Source organism: Gekko japonicus, unplaced genomic scaffold (assembly GCF_001447785.1).
Source record: "Gekko japonicus isolate JY-2015 unplaced genomic scaffold, Gekko_japonicus_V1.1 scaffold246, whole genome shotgun sequence".
Lineage (NCBI taxonomy): Eukaryota > Metazoa > Chordata > Lepidosauria > Squamata > Gekkonidae > Gekko > Gekko japonicus.
The window spans coordinates 1289828-1312078 of record NW_015162482.1 but is presented as its reverse complement, the minus strand read 5'-3'; the positions used below and the strand labels follow the sequence as shown (position 1 = coordinate 1312078).

The 22251-nt window shown below is 47.9% G+C and overlaps 1 protein-coding gene across 1 annotated transcript in view; it reads right to left on the bottom strand.

Annotated features, from left to right (window-relative positions):
• KCNH3 (potassium channel, voltage gated eag related subfamily H, member 3) overlaps positions 1 to 22251 on the bottom strand; it is a 91567-nt gene that overhangs the window by 6955 nt on the left and 62361 nt on the right. Inside the window, exons 3-10 of the mRNA XM_015405879.1 lie at positions 21966 to 22100; positions 17794 to 17924; positions 15213 to 15465; positions 14245 to 14402; positions 12236 to 12443; positions 9723 to 9989; positions 6795 to 6994; positions 935 to 1184 (exon numbers count right to left, since the gene is read on the bottom strand). Of these exons, the coding sequence (XP_015261365.1) occupies positions 935 to 1184; positions 6795 to 6994; positions 9723 to 9989; positions 12236 to 12443; positions 14245 to 14402; positions 15213 to 15465; positions 17794 to 17924; positions 21966 to 22100 (1602 nt within the window). The remainder of the gene's footprint in view (positions 1 to 934; positions 1185 to 6794; positions 6995 to 9722; positions 9990 to 12235; positions 12444 to 14244; positions 14403 to 15212; positions 15466 to 17793; positions 17925 to 21965; positions 22101 to 22251) is intronic.

Genomic DNA, 22251 nt, shown 5'->3' with positions numbered 1-22251 from the left:
ACTCGGAAGTGTATTCTACCAAGCTGGAGCTACCGCTGAGAAGCCTCTAGCTTGAGGCCAGGCAAATATTCCTTGGCCTCAGGACCATCAGTGTGTTGTCATTTAAAGAGCACAGAGCTCTTTGGGAGGTATGCCAGGAGAGGCGGTCCCAAATATACGTTTTTATTGTGTATTGTGGTTGAAACATGTATGACGCATCACCTTTGCTGAAGGTAGGCAGGTCCAAAGCTGGTCAGTGCCTGCAAAGAAGACCGCCTGGGCACTGCATTGAGTTCCATCATGCAAAACAGGTGGGATATGAATGAATCAAAAAGAAAAGTGTAACGAGCAGTGACCCCAGATGGGGCTGCACGTCCTTAGCGCCAAAGGACACATCCAGCCCATTCAGTGATCAGGCTGCCCAGCAAGCTTCCATGGCAGAGTGAAAATTCAGACCTGGGTCTCCCAGATCCTAGACCGACACTCTAACAACTACATCACAAGCCAGATGGAACTGGGACTTAAAATTTAGGACTGGGCTTAAATTTTTGAAACTGAGATTAGGCTAGAACGTGTAAGCTGGTCTCCACATCAAAAACAACAGCCAACAACACATGGTCGGGATCTGTGCCACTTCAGAGGGGTAGCCTGGTTAGCTTGTTGCAGCAAAAATAAACAGAAGCAGAGCGGTGTCTTCACCAACTAGCAGCACTTTGTAGCATAAAATGCCTTGGCCTTAATCAATCAATCATCAAACACGGATAGAATCTGTGCTTTTTTCCACAAGTCTCAAGTTAATTGTTTTTAAAAGGGACACATTTCCAATACTAATGGCTTCAATTGAGGAAAGGGGGGGGTGTTCCTGTGCTTCTCTAGCTCCCCCACTTCTCCTGGGAATTAAGGGAGAGGGATGGGAGGGGGCATTGCGAGGGCTGGCACAAAGGGGGCACTGTACCTAGGATGGCGAGCACCGTGCCATCTTTCAGCACCTCCATGGAGCCTGAGCAGACCAGGTAAAGGGCCTGGAGCGCATCCCCCTGCCGGATCAGGTATTCCCCGGGTGTGCAGAAGGAGGTTCGGACACTGAGCGAAAGTGAACGCCGGCAGCCCCGACTCGCCCCCTCAAAGAGCGGCAGCTGTAACAGTTCCTTGTGCAGGTGGAGGGCTATGTCAGCTCGCAGTTCATCAGGGAGACTCTGCAGCAACTAAAGAATGGGGGAAGATAAATGGTGGTTAAAGTAGGAGCATGACTGCCACCCTCTGGGGACCCTAAAGCACAATAAGAAGGTGGCTATATGCAGAATACAGCTTCTAAATGGGCCCACCTTCACAACTTATGGTCACAGTAAACCCAAAGCCACATCTCAGTGGACAATGGTGAAAAAATGTAGAGCAGACTCTACAGTCGTAAGTCTCTGGCTCCTACTCAAAATACCACTCTTCCCTGCCCAACCGGATAACTTCTTTTACTCCTATAAACCAGCATTTCGGAAACCAGCATTTCGGAAATAAGTTGCGTGTTCAGGGATGGGATGGACAGTTACCAGCAGATCTTCCTCTTGAATGTGGAAGAAGCAAGAGAAAGTAGAGAAGCGGTCTTCTCCATAGCTGAGACCCACCTTAAACACCAGGCAGCGGCATGGGGACCTGAGAGGACAGCATGTGACATCAGAGTCATATGGCAGGAGGAGGAGGAGCCAAAGGAATGAGCTTACTAGTGGGAACAGCAGCTGTGTGCTCCTGAGTGACAGAAATGGCTGAGCTAGTGGAAGAGACAGAAAACAATTGAGAGTTTTTGGGGGGAGGGGGGGATCTCTGAAACAGCCTTTGCTGCGAAGAATCCTACCACTGAATTACCTTGTAAAAAGAGGCAGGAGCGAGCAAGTCCATCGCAGAATTTGTGGCGGCCCTATGAAAGGCAGCGCGGCCGTGCAACTTTACCGACATTGAGGAGGCCCTCAGAGACTGACTGGTGTGTGGCCTTCGCGATGAGAGGCTGCAGCAGCGTTTGCATGCACAACCCTGACCTGGGCTGTGGCTTACGAGGAGGCTGTCGCAGCAGAGGCGGCAGATAAGTCAACTAAAGAGGTCCGGCAGCGACCAGCGTTACCGGAGCAGCACGTCCATTACCAGGGTTCTGACAGCGAGAGCGTTAATGTGGATGAAGACGTCAACGCAGTGAAGGCGGGAGTGGACAAGGGAACCCAAATGAAGCCTGCATGGAGTAAGCCGTGTTCCGGATGTGGTGGGAAACACCAGCGCGACCAGTGCTGGGCCAAAGATGTCAAGTGCCGAGCATGTGGGCGGCGAGGCCATTTGGCCAGAGTCTGCAGGTCAGCACACAAGCCTTCATCACCCCTAACCAGGAGGAAACAGCGATCCCAAGCAACCGAGGCCAACTGCCAGATGACATGAAACCTGACAAGCGCATCGACCGTTTTTCGCACCAGCTGTCAAGAAAAGATCTCCGTCACCCCTCTCATTGATGGCGTGCCCTGCAACATGGAGGTCGATTCGGGATCATCAGTCATCGGGATCTCTTCGGCAACGTGGCAGCGGCTGTTCCCTACCTGGAGTCGGCGGCGGCTCAAGCCTGCGGACACAAGGGTGTCCGACTTTCAAGGAAAGAGAATTCCTTTGGCGGGAAGGGATACTGTTAATGTTGAGTTCAAGGGGAAATGTGTTACCTTATCATTGCTGGTTGCTGAAGGGGACCGGGTCAACCTACTGGGGTTAGACTGGTTCGAGCCACTAGGCATTTGAATTTATGGGGTCAACAAGCTGTGTGAAAATAAATGGGATATGTTGTACGATGAGTTCCCTGAGGTGTTTGGGGATGGATTGGGAAGGTACAAAGGGCCCCCTATTGCATTTGAGTTGGATCCGTCTGTAACACTGATACGGTTAAAGTATCGGAAGGTGCCCCTCGCATTAAAACCACGGATCGAAATGGAACTTGACAAGCTCATAGAGCAAGGGGTTTTGGAACCTGTACCCTTTAGTAAATGGTGCCTTTTAGTAAATGGGCGACCCCAATAGTGACACCGGTCAAACCGGACGGGTCTGTGCGGATATGCGCAGATTACAAGTGTACTCTAAATAGAACCTTGCAGCAGCACTCGTACCCGGTTCCAGTAATAAGCCACATTCTGGCTTCTCTGGGGGGAGGGAAGGTTTTTGCTAAGCTTGGCTCAAGCTTACCAGCAGCTGCCTGTTACACAGGAGGTAGCCGAGGTACAATCTATAGTAACCCACAGAGGAGCTTTTAAAGTGAACCGGCTCCAATTCGGGGTCAACGTGGCCCCAGGGATTTTTCAGGGGTTAATGGAACGCCTGTTAAGAGGGGTACCTGGAACAGTGCCATGTTTTGATGATGTTTTGATCGCAGGAGGGTCTGAACAAGAGCTATTAAACCATGTAAAGGAAGTATTGAAACATTATCAGAGCGCCGGCCTGAAAGTGAAACGGTCCAAGTGTACACTGGGTGTTAACAGTGTGGAGTTTTTGGGGTTTCGCATCGATGAAAAAGGGGTACACCCCATAGGCACAAAAGTGGTGGCTATTCATAATGCCCCCAGGCCAACTAGCAAAAAGGAGCTCCAGTCATTTTTAGGGTTGCTTAATTTTTACCATGTGTTTTTACCACACAAGGCAACAGTGACAGCACCCTTGCATGCACTTTTACATAAAGACACAAAATGGAAGTGGGGACAAGCCGAGGAAAAGGCTTTTACGGGAGTAAAGGAGCTGTTGGTGTCAAATGATGTGTTGACTCATTGCAATGAGCAAAAACTCCTGGTTTTAGCTGCAGACGCTTCACCTTTTGGAGTAGGTGCTGTTTTAAGCCATCTGATGCCTGATGGAAGCGAAGCGCCTATCGCTTTTTACTCAAGGTCTCTATCTGCGGCACAACGGAACTATGCCCAGATAGATAAAGAGGGTGTGGCATTAGTAGCGGCTGTCAAAAAGTTCCATGATTTTATTTTTGGTAGGAAATTTGTGCTGGTCACTGACCACAAGCCGCTACTGGAGATTTTTGCACCCGATAAGCAAATGCCTAACATTTTCTCCCCAAGGATACTTAGATGGGCGATTTTTTTGCAGGCATATGATTTTGACCTTGAGCACCGGCCTGGAAAGGCCATTGGGCATGCGGATGCGCTCAGCCACTGCCCCTTGCCCGACCACGGAACAGACCCTGCCCCTGCGTGTGATGTTTTAGCAATTGACGAGCTCCCTCTGGCACCAGTCTCCTCTAAGGACATTGCGGTGCTGACAGCTAAGGACAGCGTGTTATCCCGTGTCCTAAACTGGGTGTGGAGGGGGTGGCCAGTAGGGAGCCTGGAGCCTGAGTTCAAACCTTACCGAGCACGCCAAAAAGAACTGTCAATCTCGAAGGGATGTGTCTTATGGGGAAACCGGGTGGTGGTTCTTGACAAGCTCCAGGAAAAAGTGTTAGACTCCCTGCACAAGGGACACCTGGGAATGGTGCACATGAAAGCGCTAGCAAGGGGATACGTCTGGTGGCCTGGGCTAGACGCCGAAATTGAGGAGTGGGTGCGAGTGTGCATGCTGTGCCAACAGGCCAGACCCGAGCCTCCACAAGCTTCCCCTCAAAAGTGGGAATCTACGGTGGTCTAGGCTGCATATAGATTTTGCGGGGCCCGTGCAAGGACAAATGTTTTTAATTGTCGTTAATGCATTGTCAAAATGGTTGGAAGTGGTGCATATGCACTTGACCACTTCAATAGCGGTCATACATGCGCTACACTGGCTTTTCGCAACACACGGACTGCTGGACGTGTTAGTGAGTGATAACAGGCCCCAATTTACATCCCAGGAGTTTGCTCAGTTTCTCTCTGACAATGGTATCCGCCATGTTACCTCTGCCCCGTTCCATCCCGCGTCAAATGGGCAGGCAGAGAGAATGGTCAGAACGACCAAAGAGGCCTTAAGCAAGATGTATGAGGGAGATTGGAGTGTGAAACTGGGCTCATTTCTCTTGAGGCAGCACACCCACCCCCTGTAGTGCCACGGGCCGTAGTCCGGCCGAGTTATTAATGGGCCGATGCTTGACTACCCGTTTGAACCGGTTGCACCCGGATTTAAACGAACAACAGCCAGAGCGCAAGGATACGCCAACGAAAGTGCGCATGTACGAGGCCGGGGACAAAGTATTTGCCCGGAATTATGCTGGAGGGCACTCATGGCTCTCCGGGGTGGTGTGTGAAAACATAGGCACCAGAATGTATGTGGTAGAGCTGGCTAACTGCAGGAAATGGTGGCGCCACATAGACCAGCTGAGAAGGAAATGGACGAAGGACAGCACTGACTCTCCGACAGCGGAGTCTCCAAAACCTGAGTATGTGTTCAGACCTCCAGACATGAAGGTGAGTACTGTTCCCGAAGCAGGGCAGACCCCTGGTTTCGAGGCTGCAACCCCAGCAGTGAGTGTGCCTGACCCAGTCATTGCAGAGCCCATAGGTGACCCACAGTTGAGTTTGCCCTCTGAGTCTGCACAGCTCTGCAGGTCTCAGCGTGCGCGGCGAGCACCATCGTACCTGGGTGATTATGATTGCAATAAACTATATTGTAATGACTGATGTATATATTGTTGGAAAACAGTGAATGTGTGTTTAGAAATGCTGTATTGTTTTAACTTAGGGGGGAGGAATTGTGGTGTATTCGAAAAGGCTTACAGGAATCGCCGCATTAACTCTCCATGATAAGCTCGAGCCAGAGGAAGGCTCCTCCGAGCCAACTTGCTATTGGTCGCTCCACGACAGCGACCAATCAGAACTGTTCCAATTCCCTGCGAGGGAAGAACGTTCATTGGACGTTATCCGCACAACCTCATTGGTTGTTTATTGTAAATAGGCGTGGCTACGTTAGCCCGGGAATGTTTAAAAGGAGCCTAGCTCCCAATGTTAAGTTGTTCTGGTTATGACTTCTTTCAAGAGCTTGTTCGTACCTACAATAAAGCTGATCACTTTTGTTGAAATCACTCTCCGGTTCTTTGTTAGTGGCGATCTAACACATGGGGCCCTTGCCGCCTACACAGGTGCACTAGTAGCCAGCCCTTCCAAAAGACAGCTGCATAGGGGACTGCAAACCAGCAGGTGGGGGCTCTATGAGCCATCTGAGTGACCTTACCCTTGGGTTGAAGATAACTGTTTTAGTGGATATGGGCTGAAGGGGGATATCTGAGGTCAAGTTTCCACTCAGCCACGAAGATCATTGTTATGATCGCTATCAAGTTACTACGCCACAGCGCTACCTACCTCACAGGATTGTGGTGAGGATAACACCATATAATACTGGCCTTGAAGGATCCATGGAACAAAAACGTGATCAAATAACCATCATGGAAGGAAGATTCCAAATGGACTGAAAGGTTAACATTAAAACACCATGCTGTAGGGGAACGGGGTAAGCTTTCAATAAGGAAGCAGCAAACATCTGGATAAATAAAGCATTCCATTTTACTATGTAGCGTCACCTTATCTACCCTTTCACTGCCGGTCAACACTACTATGTACATATCTACTCTTTGCCAATGACCTTTCCCTCCACTATTGTGGATCTATCCCTCTAGACTCGGAAGTTACTACTCCTATATGGGACTATACCACTACATGCAAGACTAATGACAAATTAACATTCCGTGGAACTTCCTCACCATTGTTCTTGAAGTGCCCAGGGATTAGGGATCAACTTCCTCACCAGCTACTCTCTTCCAATCCCCTTTGTGAAGAGCCTGGAAGGAAACCTACTCAACACACATGCCCTCAGACCTTTGTGGAATTCAGCCTCACCTCATGGGTATCAATGCCATTGCTGGCGCTCCAGGTGGCTTGGAAGTACTCAAGCATGCGCTGCTTCAGTGGTGGGGGGATGCGGTGGATGCGGATGTAGTCACGCAGGTCACGTGTGCGGCTATGGTAGAGGAAGCGGCGGGCATACATGCGTTGGATGATGGCTGTCACATTGCCAAAGACGACTGCATGCATCAAGGCTGGGGGATGCGAAAGAGAACGAACAGGACCAACGCTAGTTGTGAAAACAAGGCCACTGCAGAGAAGAATGCTGCCCCCACCCCCTTGCCTGCTCCTTGTCTGCTACACAGAATCACAGAATCATAGAATAGAATCACAGAGTTGGGAGGAGCCATACAGGCCATCTAGGCCAACCCCCTGCTCAATGCAGGATCACCCTAGAGCATCCCTGACGAGTGTTTGTCCAGCCACTGCTTAAAGACTGCCAGTGAAGGGGAGCTCACCACCTCCCTAGGCAGCTGATTCCACTTGTATACAATATACATGTTGTGCAAGTGACTCTAAATTGGAATAGCCCAGCTTAGGCCAAGTTTGTCAGAGCCTGGGAGCTGTTAGGGTCAGCCCTGGTAGTACTTGGATGGGAGACTGCCAAGGAAGACGGGAGGGGGGGTGCCATGCAGAGGAAGGCAATTGGGAACCACCCCTGCTTCTCTCTTTTCTTAAACATCCATGGCTGGATTGCCATGATGAGTTGGCTGAGACTCAATGGCACATTCGTCCTCACAAGCGACTCATGTAGGCAGAAGGAGGCAAACTCTACAAGTCATGCCTGTACAAAACACAAGGCATTCCCACCCACAAACACAAGCCGACGATGAAGTTGTCCATTCAGAATCAGCCCTGTGAAGAACAGCAGTGGTGCCTTCGGCCTTGTAAACAAATCCTGCCCCACCCTCTTTTCTCAAAGCATGATCTCCTGGAAAGACTAGCTTCCCGCTTACATCCATTCAGTGATCTCAAGCCATATCTGTGGCTATTTCCATGACATTATGATCACCACGTCAAAGAACAGAAACTGGCCTTGGAGACAGAGTTCAGCATCCTGGGGGGTTTTTTTTGGTTTTGTAGGACAGAAATAAGGAAAAGTTTAGGCCTCAGTTTAGGCCTTAATTGGGTTCCCGGGCCTTCCTGCATCTGTTTGTCACAAATCCCTGTACTAGGGCCACTTCTGGCATCCTTTCAGCCTGTTAATCACCCATAATGTCAGGAATACTAATGGCATATTACCGCTTTCTCCCTCCCCTTCTTTTATGTGTTGTCTCTTTTTATTAGAAACTGTGGGTGTTAACATAGGGTGAATCCTAGAGTATCCCATAATGTGGTGACATCACTTCCAGTTACGCAGCTGGAAGTGATGTTATGATGTCATGGGACAACACTGGGGTAATTCCTGCTCATGCCAGTCTCTGAGTTGGAAGCCAGTGTGAGAGCCAGTTTGGTGTGAGAGCCAGTTTGGTGTAGTGGTTAAGTGCGCGGACTCTAATCTGGGAGAACCGGATTTGATTCCCCATTCCTCCACTTGCACCTGGATGGATGACCTTGGGCAAGCCTTAGCTCTGACAACAGCTGTCCTTGAAAAAGAGCAGTTTCTGTCAAGAGCTCTCTCAGCCCCACCTACCTCACAGGGTGTCTATTGTGGGGAGGGAAAGGGAAAGGAGTTTGTAAGCCGCTCTGAGACTCCTTTGGGTAGTGAAGGGCAGAGTATAAATCCAATCTCTTATCTTCTTCTTCTTCTATAACTGGCCTAAGTTTCAGCCCTTGACTGGCAACCCCCTGACAGGAGCTTTAGGGTGACAGGGACAGGTAAATATTCATTGTGCTGATTTTGTGACATCACTTCCAACATAAACCTGGAAGTGACATCGAGTTGGTGTGACACTCTAGGATTTCCCCAAAACTTTATGGTTTACCACAGAGTTTGGGGAGTACCCTAGAGCAACATCACTTTCAGGTTCACTCTGGAAGTGACAGCACAACACTGGCACAACTAGTTCGCATCCATTTTCCCTCTGCCACTCTCCTGGGAACTGGTGAACAACAGAGGCTGCCAGAAGGGAGGTTTCCCAACAGAGTGGGAGAACTGGCAGCCCTTCCGACTCAGAGACTGGCATGAGCAGGAATTACCCCAGTGTTGTCCCATGACATCATAACATCACTTCCAGCTGCGTAACTGGAAGTGATGTCACCACATTATGGGATACTCTAGGATTCACCCTATGTTAACACCCACAGTTTCAGGTAAATCCCTGAGTGTTCCATGACATGGTGACATCAGTTGCAGTCATGCACCCAGAAGTGACATCATGGTGTTGTAGTATGCCATTTCATTTCCCCTTTTCCCATCACCACTGTACTGAGAGATGGTGGGGAATGGGGGCGTGCTGGTGGGAGTTCCCTACCAGTGGTGGGGAAATGGCAGCCCTTTGTTTAACACAGGGAGATAAAAGACTGAGCTATGAACCACAAAGTCTCTGGTGGCTTTAGGCAAGCCATTATTTTCTCAGCCCCTCCAGCAACAATACAAAGGCAGTGAGAGTGGTCTACTTTTCAGGGTTGTTGTAAAGATTATGTCCAGATAATATCTAGAAAGCATTTTGTATAACGTACCATAGAAATCCTCAGTGTTATTATTTCTCTTGTCTAATGATTAGCTTTACCCAACTGAATGGGCGACTTTTGTACTCTGCCAGCTATTTTACACCACCATTTAAAGACTGAGCATTGCACCAAAATAAAAACTGTAATAATAGAAGGTGTTCTGCCCTGTTGTCATGCTAACGGCATTGCCCAAGAACACAAATGAAAAGATAAGACTGGGAAGGGGGAGGGGGGAAGAGAGGCTCCTGTGGAGGCTCCTCTTTCCCAGCTGACAGACTCCTTGCCCCTCTTGCTCAGGGTCCCACTCACCCCCCACCAGCATCGTGCAGATGGAGAAGATCTTCTCCGAGTCGGTGTTTGCCGACACATTGCCAAAGCCCACACTGGTCAGGCTGCTGAGAGCAAAGTAGAGCGAGGTGATGTAGGCGCTTCGCAGCGAGGGGCCCCCCACCAGCTCCCATGCGCTGCCATTCATGGGGGGGCCTGTCCTGTTGGCAGAGTCCTCTTCGCCGCTGCTGTTTCTCTGCACCAGATAGTAAGGAGTCTCTAAGCGTCGAGCCAGCTCCTGCAGCCAACCTGGGAGGTAGGGAAGGGGGGGGCATGTCAGACCCTCTGGTGTCAACATCCTTCCCCTTCATTCTAGCATCCTCGCCCCCCCCATGAACAGATGTCAAGATGCTGCCAGTCAGAGTGTTGAGACCCCAAAGCCATCCAGTCCTGGTTTTTGCCACAAGAAAGGATGGAGGAACTTAAGACCTGCATTGCAGGATCAGATCGAAGGCTTTGGTCGTTCAGCATTCTATCTGCCTAGTGCATTTTTTATCTCCTTCTTCTCTCCAAGAACTCAGGGCAGTACACAGGCTCATCTGTTCCTCTGATTTTCTTCACAACCACCTTTTGAGGTAGATTAGAGAGTGACTGGCAGAGTGTGATCTGAGCATGGGACTTCCCAGTCATAGTGAGACACTCTAACCTCCTTCTGTTCCAATTCTGGCCACCTAATGGCTCAGGGAAGCTCAGGAACAGGGCACAACCCCAGCATCTTCTGCCATTCTGAAACTTAAATCACTCCCTTTTTCTAGACAAAGGTAGCTGTGCTAGTCCAAATTAATATGCAAGGCACAAAAGCCATAGAATACCTTTTATAATGACAAAATATCACAAAATACCATGCAAGCTCTTGAGGCCTCATCAGGCTGGGTATTAAAACACAGAAAAGGAGGAGAAACACTTGACCAGTTAATCGTTTTTATGTATTATTTAATTTAGAAGTTGTCATTTTTGCTTCTTCAGCTAGGGTTCCCAGCTCCAGATTGGGAAATACCTGAAGATTTTGGGGGCGGAGCCTGAGGAGGGGAGGGACCTCAGCAAGGGAAAATGCCACAGAGTCCACCTTCCAAAGCAGCCATTTTGTCCAGATGGACTGATCTGTCACCGGGAGATCTGTTGTAATGCCAGGAGATCTCCAGCCACCACTTGGAGGCTGTCAATCAAGAAATAACCGTGTCAAGGTGTCTAGACCAATGTTTCATACACACAATAAAGAAATTTTAAAAACCAAGTAGTATATATTATTAGTGGGAATCAAAAATAACTGAAGTCTTTTATTCCCGGCTGTATTTATATACATACATACATACATACATACATACATACATACATACATACACATACATATATACATACATACATACATATATATACATACATACATATATACATACATATATATACATACATACACACACACACACATATATAATGTGTTTCCCCATTGATTCTATTTCAATTGCTAACGTGTTAGATTATTTTTGCTTCCCGTTAATAATATATATTATTTGGTTTCTTAAATCTCTTTATTGTTTGTATGAAATATTGGTATAGACACCTTAACATGGATATTTCTTGATTGACAGTTGCCACCGTGTTTCTCGCTCTGCTTTGGGTTTACCACCTGGAGGCTGGCAAACTTATAATCTTCAACCCAGAAAGCTAAAAGTGAAACATGATGCCAGCTCTGCCCACTGCCAGCTAATCTAATCTGTGGCACAGCCTTAATGCCATGGTCTGTAAAATCTGTTCTCACCTCTCTGCCATTTTTGTTTTTTAAATCCAGCCTGATGAAAAAATCTGAAGAACCCGAAGGCTTGGCACACTGTTTTGTGGTGTATTGTTTGATCCCAATAAAACCTATTCCATGACTCTTGGTTTATGACTTCCCTTCTTTTAGTTTTTGTTCTTCAAGTTTCAGCATCTCTCCTTCTTTGGGAGTGAGTAATCGAACAGCAGACACTAATAAGGAATCATGATAAATATGTTTTGAAAAACACAAGAAGATGGCAATATTTTTGCACTGGAATTCTGCAAGGAGAGACTTCGTGTTTCTCTCCGTCTCGATCACTGAGCTCCCAGCTGTGGAGGAATCGGTGGCCGTGGCCATCCTACATCCTCCAAGGCAACCAGGTCTTTTATCCCCAAGCACTCAGATACCACCCCTGAGCCCCCAGACTCTGCCTCTCAAATCGCAGGTCTGAAAGCCTCCCAAAACCTGGCAACCCTACCGAGAGGTAAATGCAACAGTTGCTTGTTAACTTGTCTCCATTCCTTCCCCGGAGCTTGCTAGACAACAGTAATTATAGAAGAACTGATCGCCCCCAAGCAAAAGTGTGTGGGTGGGGATTATTTATTTATTTGAACAGTGGTGGTGTAAACATCTCCGCTTCCGTCTGCACGCACACCACAGCATTTCTTTGCGTCTGTGCCCCTCTGAGTGGCACAGATACATTCCTTGCGCATGAAGACGGACTCCGCGCTGCACGCACCTATCCCCGGCAGTTGCGAGGGGCTGCTCTCAACCTCACGCTGTCCGATGAAGTACCAGATGCAAGCGACCCAGTGAGCCAGCAGCGCAAAGACAGTCATGAGCAGGGTAAGCACCACCGCACTGTATTGTGAGTACCGGTCCAGGTTAGGCAGCAGTCGCAGTAGCCTCAAGAGCCTCACGGTCTTCAGGAGATGGGCCCCAAAGTACTAGTTTGGGAGAAAGACAGATGGGAAAGATGGATTAAGTCAGGTTGCGCTGCTCCTAAGGGCACACAGGGAAACTGCAAAAAGGAAGGAAGAATGTGAGTGGGGCAAGGGAAGAAGAACGGTGGTGCAGACAGAAGCAGGAAGTTGCTGCACTAAAAGAGAGGAAATGCAAAGGCATAGAGCTAGGGCTGCCAGGCCACCCCACAGAGGGAGGTCTTCTGCTGGCAGCTGTAGTTGCCAGCTGCCACTGGGGAAAAAAAAGTTTAAATGGCAGCATCAGCTCTGCTGCAGTGTCACTTCCAAGAAAAACCCAGAAGTGACATAGTGTAGTTCTAGGAATCACCGGAAACTCTGTGGTTTTACAATAGAGTTTTCAGTGATTCCTATGTCACTTCCAGGTTTTCCATGGAAGTGACATAGTGGCATAGCTGTTGCCACACCCTCTCACGTCCCTGCTCGCAACCTTCCCACCAGTTGCTCAGGCAGCAGTCATCTGTACATGCACTGAATGTGACATGAGAATTGCTTAACACATGTATATACTGTAAGGATTATAACCGTGTTCGCTTCTGATTGCTCTTTCATTGCATCACAGAGTTTTGGGGTGAGTGCTAGACTGTCACTGTAGCTTCTGGGTTGCACTGTAAGTTGCATCCTTGCTTGGGGACGATGATTGTGCCTCCCCTCTCGGGAAGTTCCCACCTATCCCCCAGCTCCAGCTGGTAGCAACCCATAGGCCATTCCCATCTCAAAGAGAACGGGAAGGGGAGAATAGAAAATTCCCCAACAAGATTTAGGAGATCAACTCTCCTGTCACCAAACCCAGGGCTCTTTATTAGCCCACACTGGCCTTGGAGTCTGAAGATCTAACCTGCTGCATGAAAACTCTCGAACATGCATTAGGTTTGACAACTTTTCACTAAGTGAATGAGGAGACAGTACCTCTGCATAAGTGTAGTCTTCATTTCCTTCACCTAGGGTTGTCAGCTGTGGATTGGGAAATTCCTGGAGATTTGGGGGTGAAGCCTGGGGATGCCCAAGTTTAGGGAGGGTAGGGACCTCAGTGTGGTATAATGCCATAGAGCTAGAGTTGCCATTTGCCTGGTGGGGGTGAGGATCCCCCGATTTTGTGGACTCCTGTCTGCCGCCAGCCAGCAATGTCAGGAGTGATTATCTGGATTTTGGGCAAAACTCTATGGTTTGATGCCAATTTTACCATAGAGTTTTGCCCAAAATCCAGAGCATCACCCCTGATGTTCCTTCTGGGTGATGCAGGCACATTGTGTGTGATGTCACTGTTTCGGGGGAATGGGGGGGCAACATCAGTTCCCAGTCCTGGAATGTCCCCACCGTCCAACCACCAGTGGGCGAAAGGGACCTGGCAACCCTACATAGAGCTCACCGTCCAAAGCTGCCATTTTCTCCAGGAGAACTGATCTCTGTAGTCTGGGGATTAATTGTGATTTGGGGAGATCTTCAGGCCCCACGTGGAGGCTGGTAACCCTACCCTTCACTACAACTATCATAGTCCCAGAGCAGGCATCATCCAGAATTCTGAGACTCAAGGGGAAAGATCCCAGGTCAGAAGACACACATGTTTTCAAGGCAGAACAGTGAGCCAGCATCTTTTCATACACTGTCCAGGTACAGAGATAGTCAGGACATGATGCAGGAGAAAGACTAGGCCTGATGAGGATTCAGGTCAGCCTTTCCACTAAGATTATTCACAGTCTTTCTGGGCACCCTTGAAAGTTTCCTCCCGGCCCCAGTGCAGCTTAGAAATCATCTGTGCACAACTCACCACATTGACCTTGAAGGCATAGAGGAGGTCAAAGGGCAGAGCCGCCAAGAGGTCCAGCACAAACCAGCGGGTCAGGTAGTGCAAGAAAATGGCACGAGGGTCAACTACCACCTGGCCTGATTTGCTGACAAAGGTGGTGCGGAAATTCAGCACGATGTCTGAAAAGAGAAAGAAGGAAGATTTAAGGGCGGGGGGACGGACAGACAGCAACTGTGCTGCATTCTTGAAGCCAAAATGCTTGGAGAGAAGGCAGAGCTGCACGTTGAGAGACACCACAGATAGCAAAGAAGGGGACTCACCTTCCATTGTTTCATCTGAGAAATGGGAGCCATGCAGCTGTGCACATTAAAGGCTGACTCCCATGCGCACAGCCGTCACTCAGTTCCTCATCACTTGGTGGCCCACGGCTGAATGCCTACGGTACCCGAGAAACAGGCCGGAGATAAACTGTCTTGTCCCTTTAATCGAGGCTTAATGTGTAGAAATGAGCATCAAACTTTTCACGGCATGGAGGTGAATAACATCGCCTGGTATGTAACATCCCATTAAACCTCCGTTCAAGGGATATGACATTTTTTTTTCTCCAGGCAGTTGGCAACCAAAGGGGGAGTAGAGTGGGATATTTTTGAACCATCTAGAATGGAGCACGGCATTCTCCAAGCCAGTTGGAGGTTTGCACAGGTTTGCACTGATTGTCCTTTGGGGCTGTCACTGCCTTCTCTGGAACGCAACTTCCCTATTAACGCCCTGGCAGGCTTTAGACTACACAAGCTAGATTTTCACAAATCTGCAATTGTGTTTTCACCAAAAAGAACTCATTTTTAAAGGCTACACTAAGGCTTCTTACTCCTCAGGGAAAGAGCAGGAAGTCAGGATTAAGTCACAGACAAATGAAACTGTACCGAATACCGTTTTCCCTATGAGAGCCTATTCCAAAGCAGACTGGTGTCTTGCCTTTGTCACCTTACCTAGGATGAAGAGGATCTCCACGGAAAGATCACAGACACTGGGGGGTGCACGGGCAGCTTCCGGAAGCCCTTCGTCTTTGGTGCCACTAAAGCAGACGCTGTAGGGGACCGTCACAGCCACGTATAGTGTAGCCAAAAGAATCAGCCCATCCCAGCCAGCCTTGAAAGTCCCATAATGCAACAGGATGAACGGGGATTTGCGTGCTGCAGCAACCTTGTATTCGGGCAGGGCTGGCTTCTCCCCGAAGACACCCTAAGGGAACAAAAGAGAGCGGGGAACCATTTAGACTCACAGGGGCTGGAAACCCAGCAGCTCCAGGCCCCCCATTGCAACGCCGCAGTGCCCTCCTATCAGTTGCCCACAGATCAGCATATGGCATGCCCCAGGTGGACGGGAAGGCAGATAGGTTCACAACGAGGACCCTTCAGACTGCAGATGGCTCAGGCTAATAAGCCGAGCCACATGCCAAAGTAGAAGTCAAAAATAATGAAACAATTTTTAAAATCTCACTAAGTCAGTCTGGCATCACCGTTATTTATCGTTTATATAGTGCCACTGGGACGTCTTATTAATAGAAATGTTTTGTCAGACTATTTATTTAGTGAATTTATACTATCCAATCAAATATCCTCTGGAAGCTTATAGGCTGGCTCTCTTCCTTGTCCTTAGCACAAGAAAGGAGTGGTTATAGGAGAGGTTTCTCATCAGTGAGCCCCTACCTAGCAACCATCTCTCCCCCACTCTAAATCCCCCCAGCTACTCTCTCCTCCCTCCATAGACCTCCACGCCCCTTCTACTTTTTCAAGAACTTACTGTATGACTTTCAAGAATGACCGAAAGGATTTAAATGCTTTGAAATGTGGAATTAATGGATGGAGAACGTTGCCCTCAACCCAGAGCAGGACACCTACAGGCAGAAGCGGGTTTCACGTGCCTGGATTTGGAACCGCACTTGGAATTCACTGCTACAGGAGGTGGTGGCGGCTACAAGCATGGACGGCTTCAAAAGGGAATTAGATAGGCATGTGGAGCAGAGGTCCATCAGTGGCTATTAGCCACAAGGTATAGATAGGGACTCTGGGGCAAGTGATGCTCTGTCTTCTTGGTGCTTGGGGGTGGGGTCAACAGTGGGAGGGCTTGTAATGTCCTGGCCCCACTGGTGGACCTCCTGATGGCACTGGTATTTCTGGCCACTGTATGACACAGAGTATTGGGCTGGATGGGCCTTTGGCCTGATCCAACATTGGCGTCTCTTATGTTCTTAAATTGGGCAAGCATTTGAATGAGAACCCAGTTCCCTTGCCTTGCTTTTAATGGGATGCGCAAACCCATCTCCATTCTGGCACAGCGAGTCATGGTTAACGATGTGTGACTAGAGCTGGATCCGAGCGCCAGAGTTTTGACATTTTAAAGGGTTTTAATGAGGTGGGTTTTTTTTTTACAGTAGCACTGCTTTCTTGTTTTGTCATCTGTTTAAAAGAACGGATATTTTTACTTTTTGTGTTTGCTTAATTTGTAGGGAGAGTTAAGGTTTTTCTAAATAGAGATGTGACTAAAATGTAAAAACATATGAATTAAAAATAAAATCCTAGTGACGCCAGAATGTAGACGGGTTTGTGCATCTCATTAAAAGCAACACAAGTAGATAACATTCACATTCAAAAGCGCATCCCATTTAGGCATGTGACACCCAGTCCAGAGCAGTAGCCTCTTTCTGCATGCAGGTCTCCTTCTCTCCCCCCCCCCCTTTTTTTACTTTATTGGGCAATATTCTCCTTCCAAGTATATAATATTTTAAAAAAATTTCAGAGAGGACTGCAGCATGTCAAAAAAAGGCCTGCTGGATCACACCAAGGACTCATCTAGTTCAGCAGCCTGTTGCTTTCAGTGGCCAGCCAACAGGAGCTCTCCATTGGGGCACAAAGGCCAAAGCCTCCCCAGCAACTGGCATTCAGAAGTATACTGCCTTTGAACATGGAGGTTTCATTGAGTATATTCTCCATGAATTCATCTAATCCCTTTTTAAAGCCACCAATAAAGTAATCTAGTGGCATGAGTTAATTGTGCATTAAGTGCAGAAGTATTTTCTTTTATCTGTCCTGAATCTATTGCACATTAGTTTCCTATGTATGTACGTAAGTGCTATCAAGTGGCAGCTGCCTTATGCTGACCTCAGAAAGGGACTTCCAAGGCAAGCAAGAAGCAGAGGTGGGTTGCCATTCCCTTCCTCTGCAGAGTCTTCCTTGGTGGTCTCCCATTCAAGTCCCAACCTTGCTTAGCTTCTGAGATCCAACGAGATTGGCCTATATCATGCCACCTTCTCTCCCATTAACTTCCGACTGCCCATTAATTAATGTGTACTTTTTAGCATTTGGGGGGAGGGAGCAAAAGTTCTCTCTATCCGCAGTCTCCACGCCATGCAGACATAAGAATGCTTCAACCTTAATATCAAAATTAGGAAAGAGATAAAAGCTGGCTCATCTTATCTCTCATCACTACAGCAATGAGGCCCCCACCAGAATCATAGAGCCCACTCACCCTTGGGAAGCTTCACCCCCATTTTTGCACCTCTGGACCTACCTTGTGGAGTTTGCGCTTCCCTTTGCCTTGTTTCTGGAGATGCCCAGACAGGTGATAGAGCACAGCCCGGCTCCGTCGACGGTTGGCATTAAACCCTTTCGCCCCAGCTCGGCTGTAGCGTCGACGTCCACCTGACAAGAAGAGGCTGGTGGTATCAGGTGAGCTAAGTCAAGAAGCATTCATTGGCAGTCTTATGGAAGCTTCAGTTCCCAGACTTGCATCCGGATAGCACCCACAATCTATATTTTCAAACTCATAACGTTTATGCTGTGTTGAGAGGAGAATTATGTTCTGCATTTTTGCAGTATATTTCTACTTCTGGTGAAGCTGTATGAATGAATTTATTATTACAGCACATAGCCAGCAATATAAAACCATACCTGCAAATATTTATCATATAAATAGATTACAATATCAAAAGTATCCAGATGGTGAATCTATTAATATAAAACAAGGTTAAATAAAAATAAAATTGTACAAGCATTTTAAACTCTAAAACCAAAAATACGGTATAATGATAGACAAAATTTAGTCTGTGTTGAGAGGAGAATTATGTTCTGCATTTTTGCAGTATATTTCTACTTCTGGTGAAGCTGTATATATCTGACAGGTCACATCCAGCTAGATGTGGTGTAGCAGTCAGACTGCCACACACTCTCAGCCCAACCTTCCTCACAGGGTTCTTGTACAGATAAAACGGAGGAGAGGAGAACAATGCTGGGTACAAACGCAGGATATAAATGCAGTAAATAGAAAAAATACATACACCCTCAATGTTCCCTCTAAGCTGAGTTACTGTGAGCCAGCTCACAGTTTTTTAGCCTCCGGCTCACACATTTTTGTCTTTGCTCAGGAAGGAAAGGGCTCCATAATAAACTAATTTATGCAGTAGCCAAATCGCTTGCTCACAGCTTTAATGCCAGTAGCTCACAAAGTAGAATTTTTGCTCACAAGACTCCACAGCTTAGAGGGAACATTGCACCCAATTCATCTCTTTACTGCATCCCCCAACCAACATGGCTTTTGTCCATGCAGGTCCCATGATGCCTACCGTAGCCTTTTTGGGGGCTGGATCCAACCCAGTGCTCAAATTTTGATTGAAAGGCTTGGAGTTTCAGTCCTCCAAAAGGAGCACTTGAGACCCAGATACCCTATTTCTTTGCTCCTAAAATGTCACATTCTCAGGAGACGCATTACTTGGATGTGCCTTTATTCCCAATAAGAAATCACTGTGTGTGTGTGCATGTTCAATTTCCAACATGGCCGCATATTTTATTTTTTACAATTACTGAATCAACAATTTGGAGGAAAACTCTGGTTTGCCACATTTTGAATGTGTGTGACTTTTTGTGTTAGCTTCAACACCCATGCATCCGTGTTTCTGGCTCTCCTTCTCCCATGCTGGCGTGCATATGCTTCGCTTATCCATGAGAACCACAGGCAACAACATTAATCTTACACACACGCAGGATTGTCAGCAATTTCAGTTACCCAAGCAGCACGGCTAGCTAGCAGAACTAATTGGCCAAACTTCCATCTTCTGTGCGGCATTACCACTCAGAGGAATCTGACTATGAAGCCAGTGTTTTATACATACATCACCATGGGGGGGGGGGGGAGAGAAGAGCACACTTTCTTCCACACCAAGAGACCCGGGGATACAATGCAGAGAAGAAAACTCTCTTGGGTACTATTGAAGTGCATGGCTGTATTCAGCTATGAGGCGGCAGAGGATGCTCATGGTAGGCAGTGCTTTCCCAATGGCCCTAAAAGAACAGTTCCCCCTATAATGCAAAGAATTTTAGGGTCTATGAGGCTTCTGCAGAGCCAACGGGAACTTTTCTGCTGTCTGTCTGTTGCTCTTGCCATTCTAAGAGGCCAGGACACAGATTAGACCAAGGTGCTAATAGTGTTGCCAACCTCAAGGTGGGGCCTGGTATTCTCCTGGAATTACAGCTGATCTCTAGACTACAGTAGGGTCGCCAGGCTGACACTTCACACCCCTGGGAGCTTTGGAGGCATGGCAAGGGGTGGGAATGATGTCAGTATTTCAGGCAATGCTCAGAGCATCACCTGATGCGCTGACGGCACCTCTGGGTTGTTAAAGTGAAGATCTGAACCGAGAGCTGCCCTGTCTCCGTCCAGCACTCTAGCCACTACATCACACTGGCTCTTGCTTGTGCAAAATACGCAAATCTGTATGACTTGCATAAGTTCTGCAGAACTTGGCTTCTCTTGGCAGAGGGCTTGGATCCGGAGGTGGCAGAGAACACTCAGCGCTGCTGCACCACAACGAGTGCCAAGGCGGGGGATATCAGTGACACTGCGAAGGGTGGCATGACATCTGCACTGATGCGTAGGGCCAGAGTGTTATCATTTCATTTAACTAACTTTGCTGAAAGGAGGGAGAAGAGTAAGCCACAGATTTCCAAATTGTATTCTCATTCTCAAAAAAAAGATGTGTGGTAAAAAACTATGCCATTTTTCACTATGCTTGATAATAGGGATGTGCATTCGGCTGTATCTGAGCTGGAAAAATATCCCAAAAATACCTTATCAGTATTTTGGAGTATTTTCTCAGCTGAATACACATAAGAGTCTATTTTTGGCTATCTGGTATAGCTGTTCCCAGATAATCCTGAAAATATTTGCGATTGTCCGAGAATGCCAGATAGCCAAAGTTAAAGGGTGTTTAAAGGGCTCTCAGTCACTTTAAACACCTTCGGAGTTAACTCTCAGTTTGTAGGAGGCATTTAAAGGGACTGTGATCCCTTTATACACCTTTGCTTTTCCTCCATCAGAAACAATGGAGGATGGGGGCCCCTTCTTTGACTCCCATAGAATTGGACCCCCTGGTACAATCTTTTTGAAACTTGAGAGTTCTTTTGAGGAGAGGCACCAACAGCTATGCTGCAAAGTTGGTGCCTCCACCTCAAAAAGCAGACCCCCTGGATACCCCCAGATCAATTCCCCATTATACTTTATAGAGACCACTGAGTATAATGGTCCTCATAGGGTATAATGGAGCTGGAAAAATTCGGGATTCCTGAAAAATCCCAAACCCGAATACCATACTGGTATCGGGATTCAGGAATATTGGGAAATACTGATTTTTGGGGGGGGCGGGGGGGTCTAATACACCCAAACCCGAAAAATCGCGATCTTTTTTTTTGCACAGCCCAACTTGATAACAATACAGATAATTCTGGAGTTCCAGGAGTGGAAATACTAACCTGCCTTTTGGCTGCCATGTTGGGGGAGTGATCTGGATTTGGGTCACAACAATGACGGAAGGAGGATTAGTAGTGGCTGCCAATTCTCGGAAGGCAGACATCTGCCAAGGGGCAGGCCCCTCCTAGGGGTAGAGCTTGATTCAAGCCCCACTCACCAAGCAGCAGGAACAGTGGGGTCAAGGGGTAGAGCTCAGTCGGGTCAAAGGATTAGGCCCATGTGCTCAGTAGGAGACTTAAGAGGTGAAAGTGTGGGGTCAGGGGGCAGAGCCAACAGAAAACACACACCGCTAAGCTTTCTCACTTTCTAGGTGAGGAGCTATCAGGGAGGAAAGGGAAGAGGAAAGGCAATGAAAACAGTCTTCAGAGGACTTGCTTTTGAGGCACAGAAAAGCCTGGTCTGAAATCAGAAGTTAAAACTGGATTCAAATTCACCTTTAACAATCCTCCAAACAACAGAGGTGCCATTTTGGATTCTGACAGAACTCCCTAGTCTTTAACAAGTCTTCCAAGCCACAGAGATAATAGAGATGTGAGGAACTTCATCTGCTGAATTTCTGCCTATAAGGCAGCCATTAAAGGCATATGAGCCTTGCATGGGAGAAGAGGGAGAATACATTACCAGCTCTCTCATCTGCAAGGAGTTTGGCCTGTGAAAGTTACTGGTTTTATTCTCTCTCTTACCTGTCCTCTTTCACACCTCCCTCAGCATTTGTTCAAGGAATGCCTGTCTCTCATTTTGAGATGTGTGGGCTAAAAATGTTCACAAACATCTGGGAGCCAGCAGGAAATAAAAACAGCAGACTATAAGTATCTCATGGGTGGGTCAGCAACTGAAAGAAGGCTCTTACCTACCAAATCAAAGGCCTATTCACCTCACCCAACCACCCCTTGGGGTGATTTCTTCTCTCCCTTCACCCCGTCTGTTCTCACCTCCCTCACCTCCTTCTTTCCAGCTTTCTGCAGACGCTCTGCTCTTAGTCTCTGTGATGTCCTTGTGGGAGACCAGGAACAGAGCCACCTCCCCCTTTTCATTCTTGATAGGCACCACGTCCAGCAGACACCAGAAGGGGACACCTGGAAGAGAACGAAGCATGTGAAGTGCTGGTCTTGGGAGGGGGGGACAATCCTTCCCTCCCTCCCACGGCGCAGACACACACGCACACACGCGCCTGACTGATCTTCCTCCTCCCCCAGTGTACCAAATACAATTCTCCTTTGGGAACAC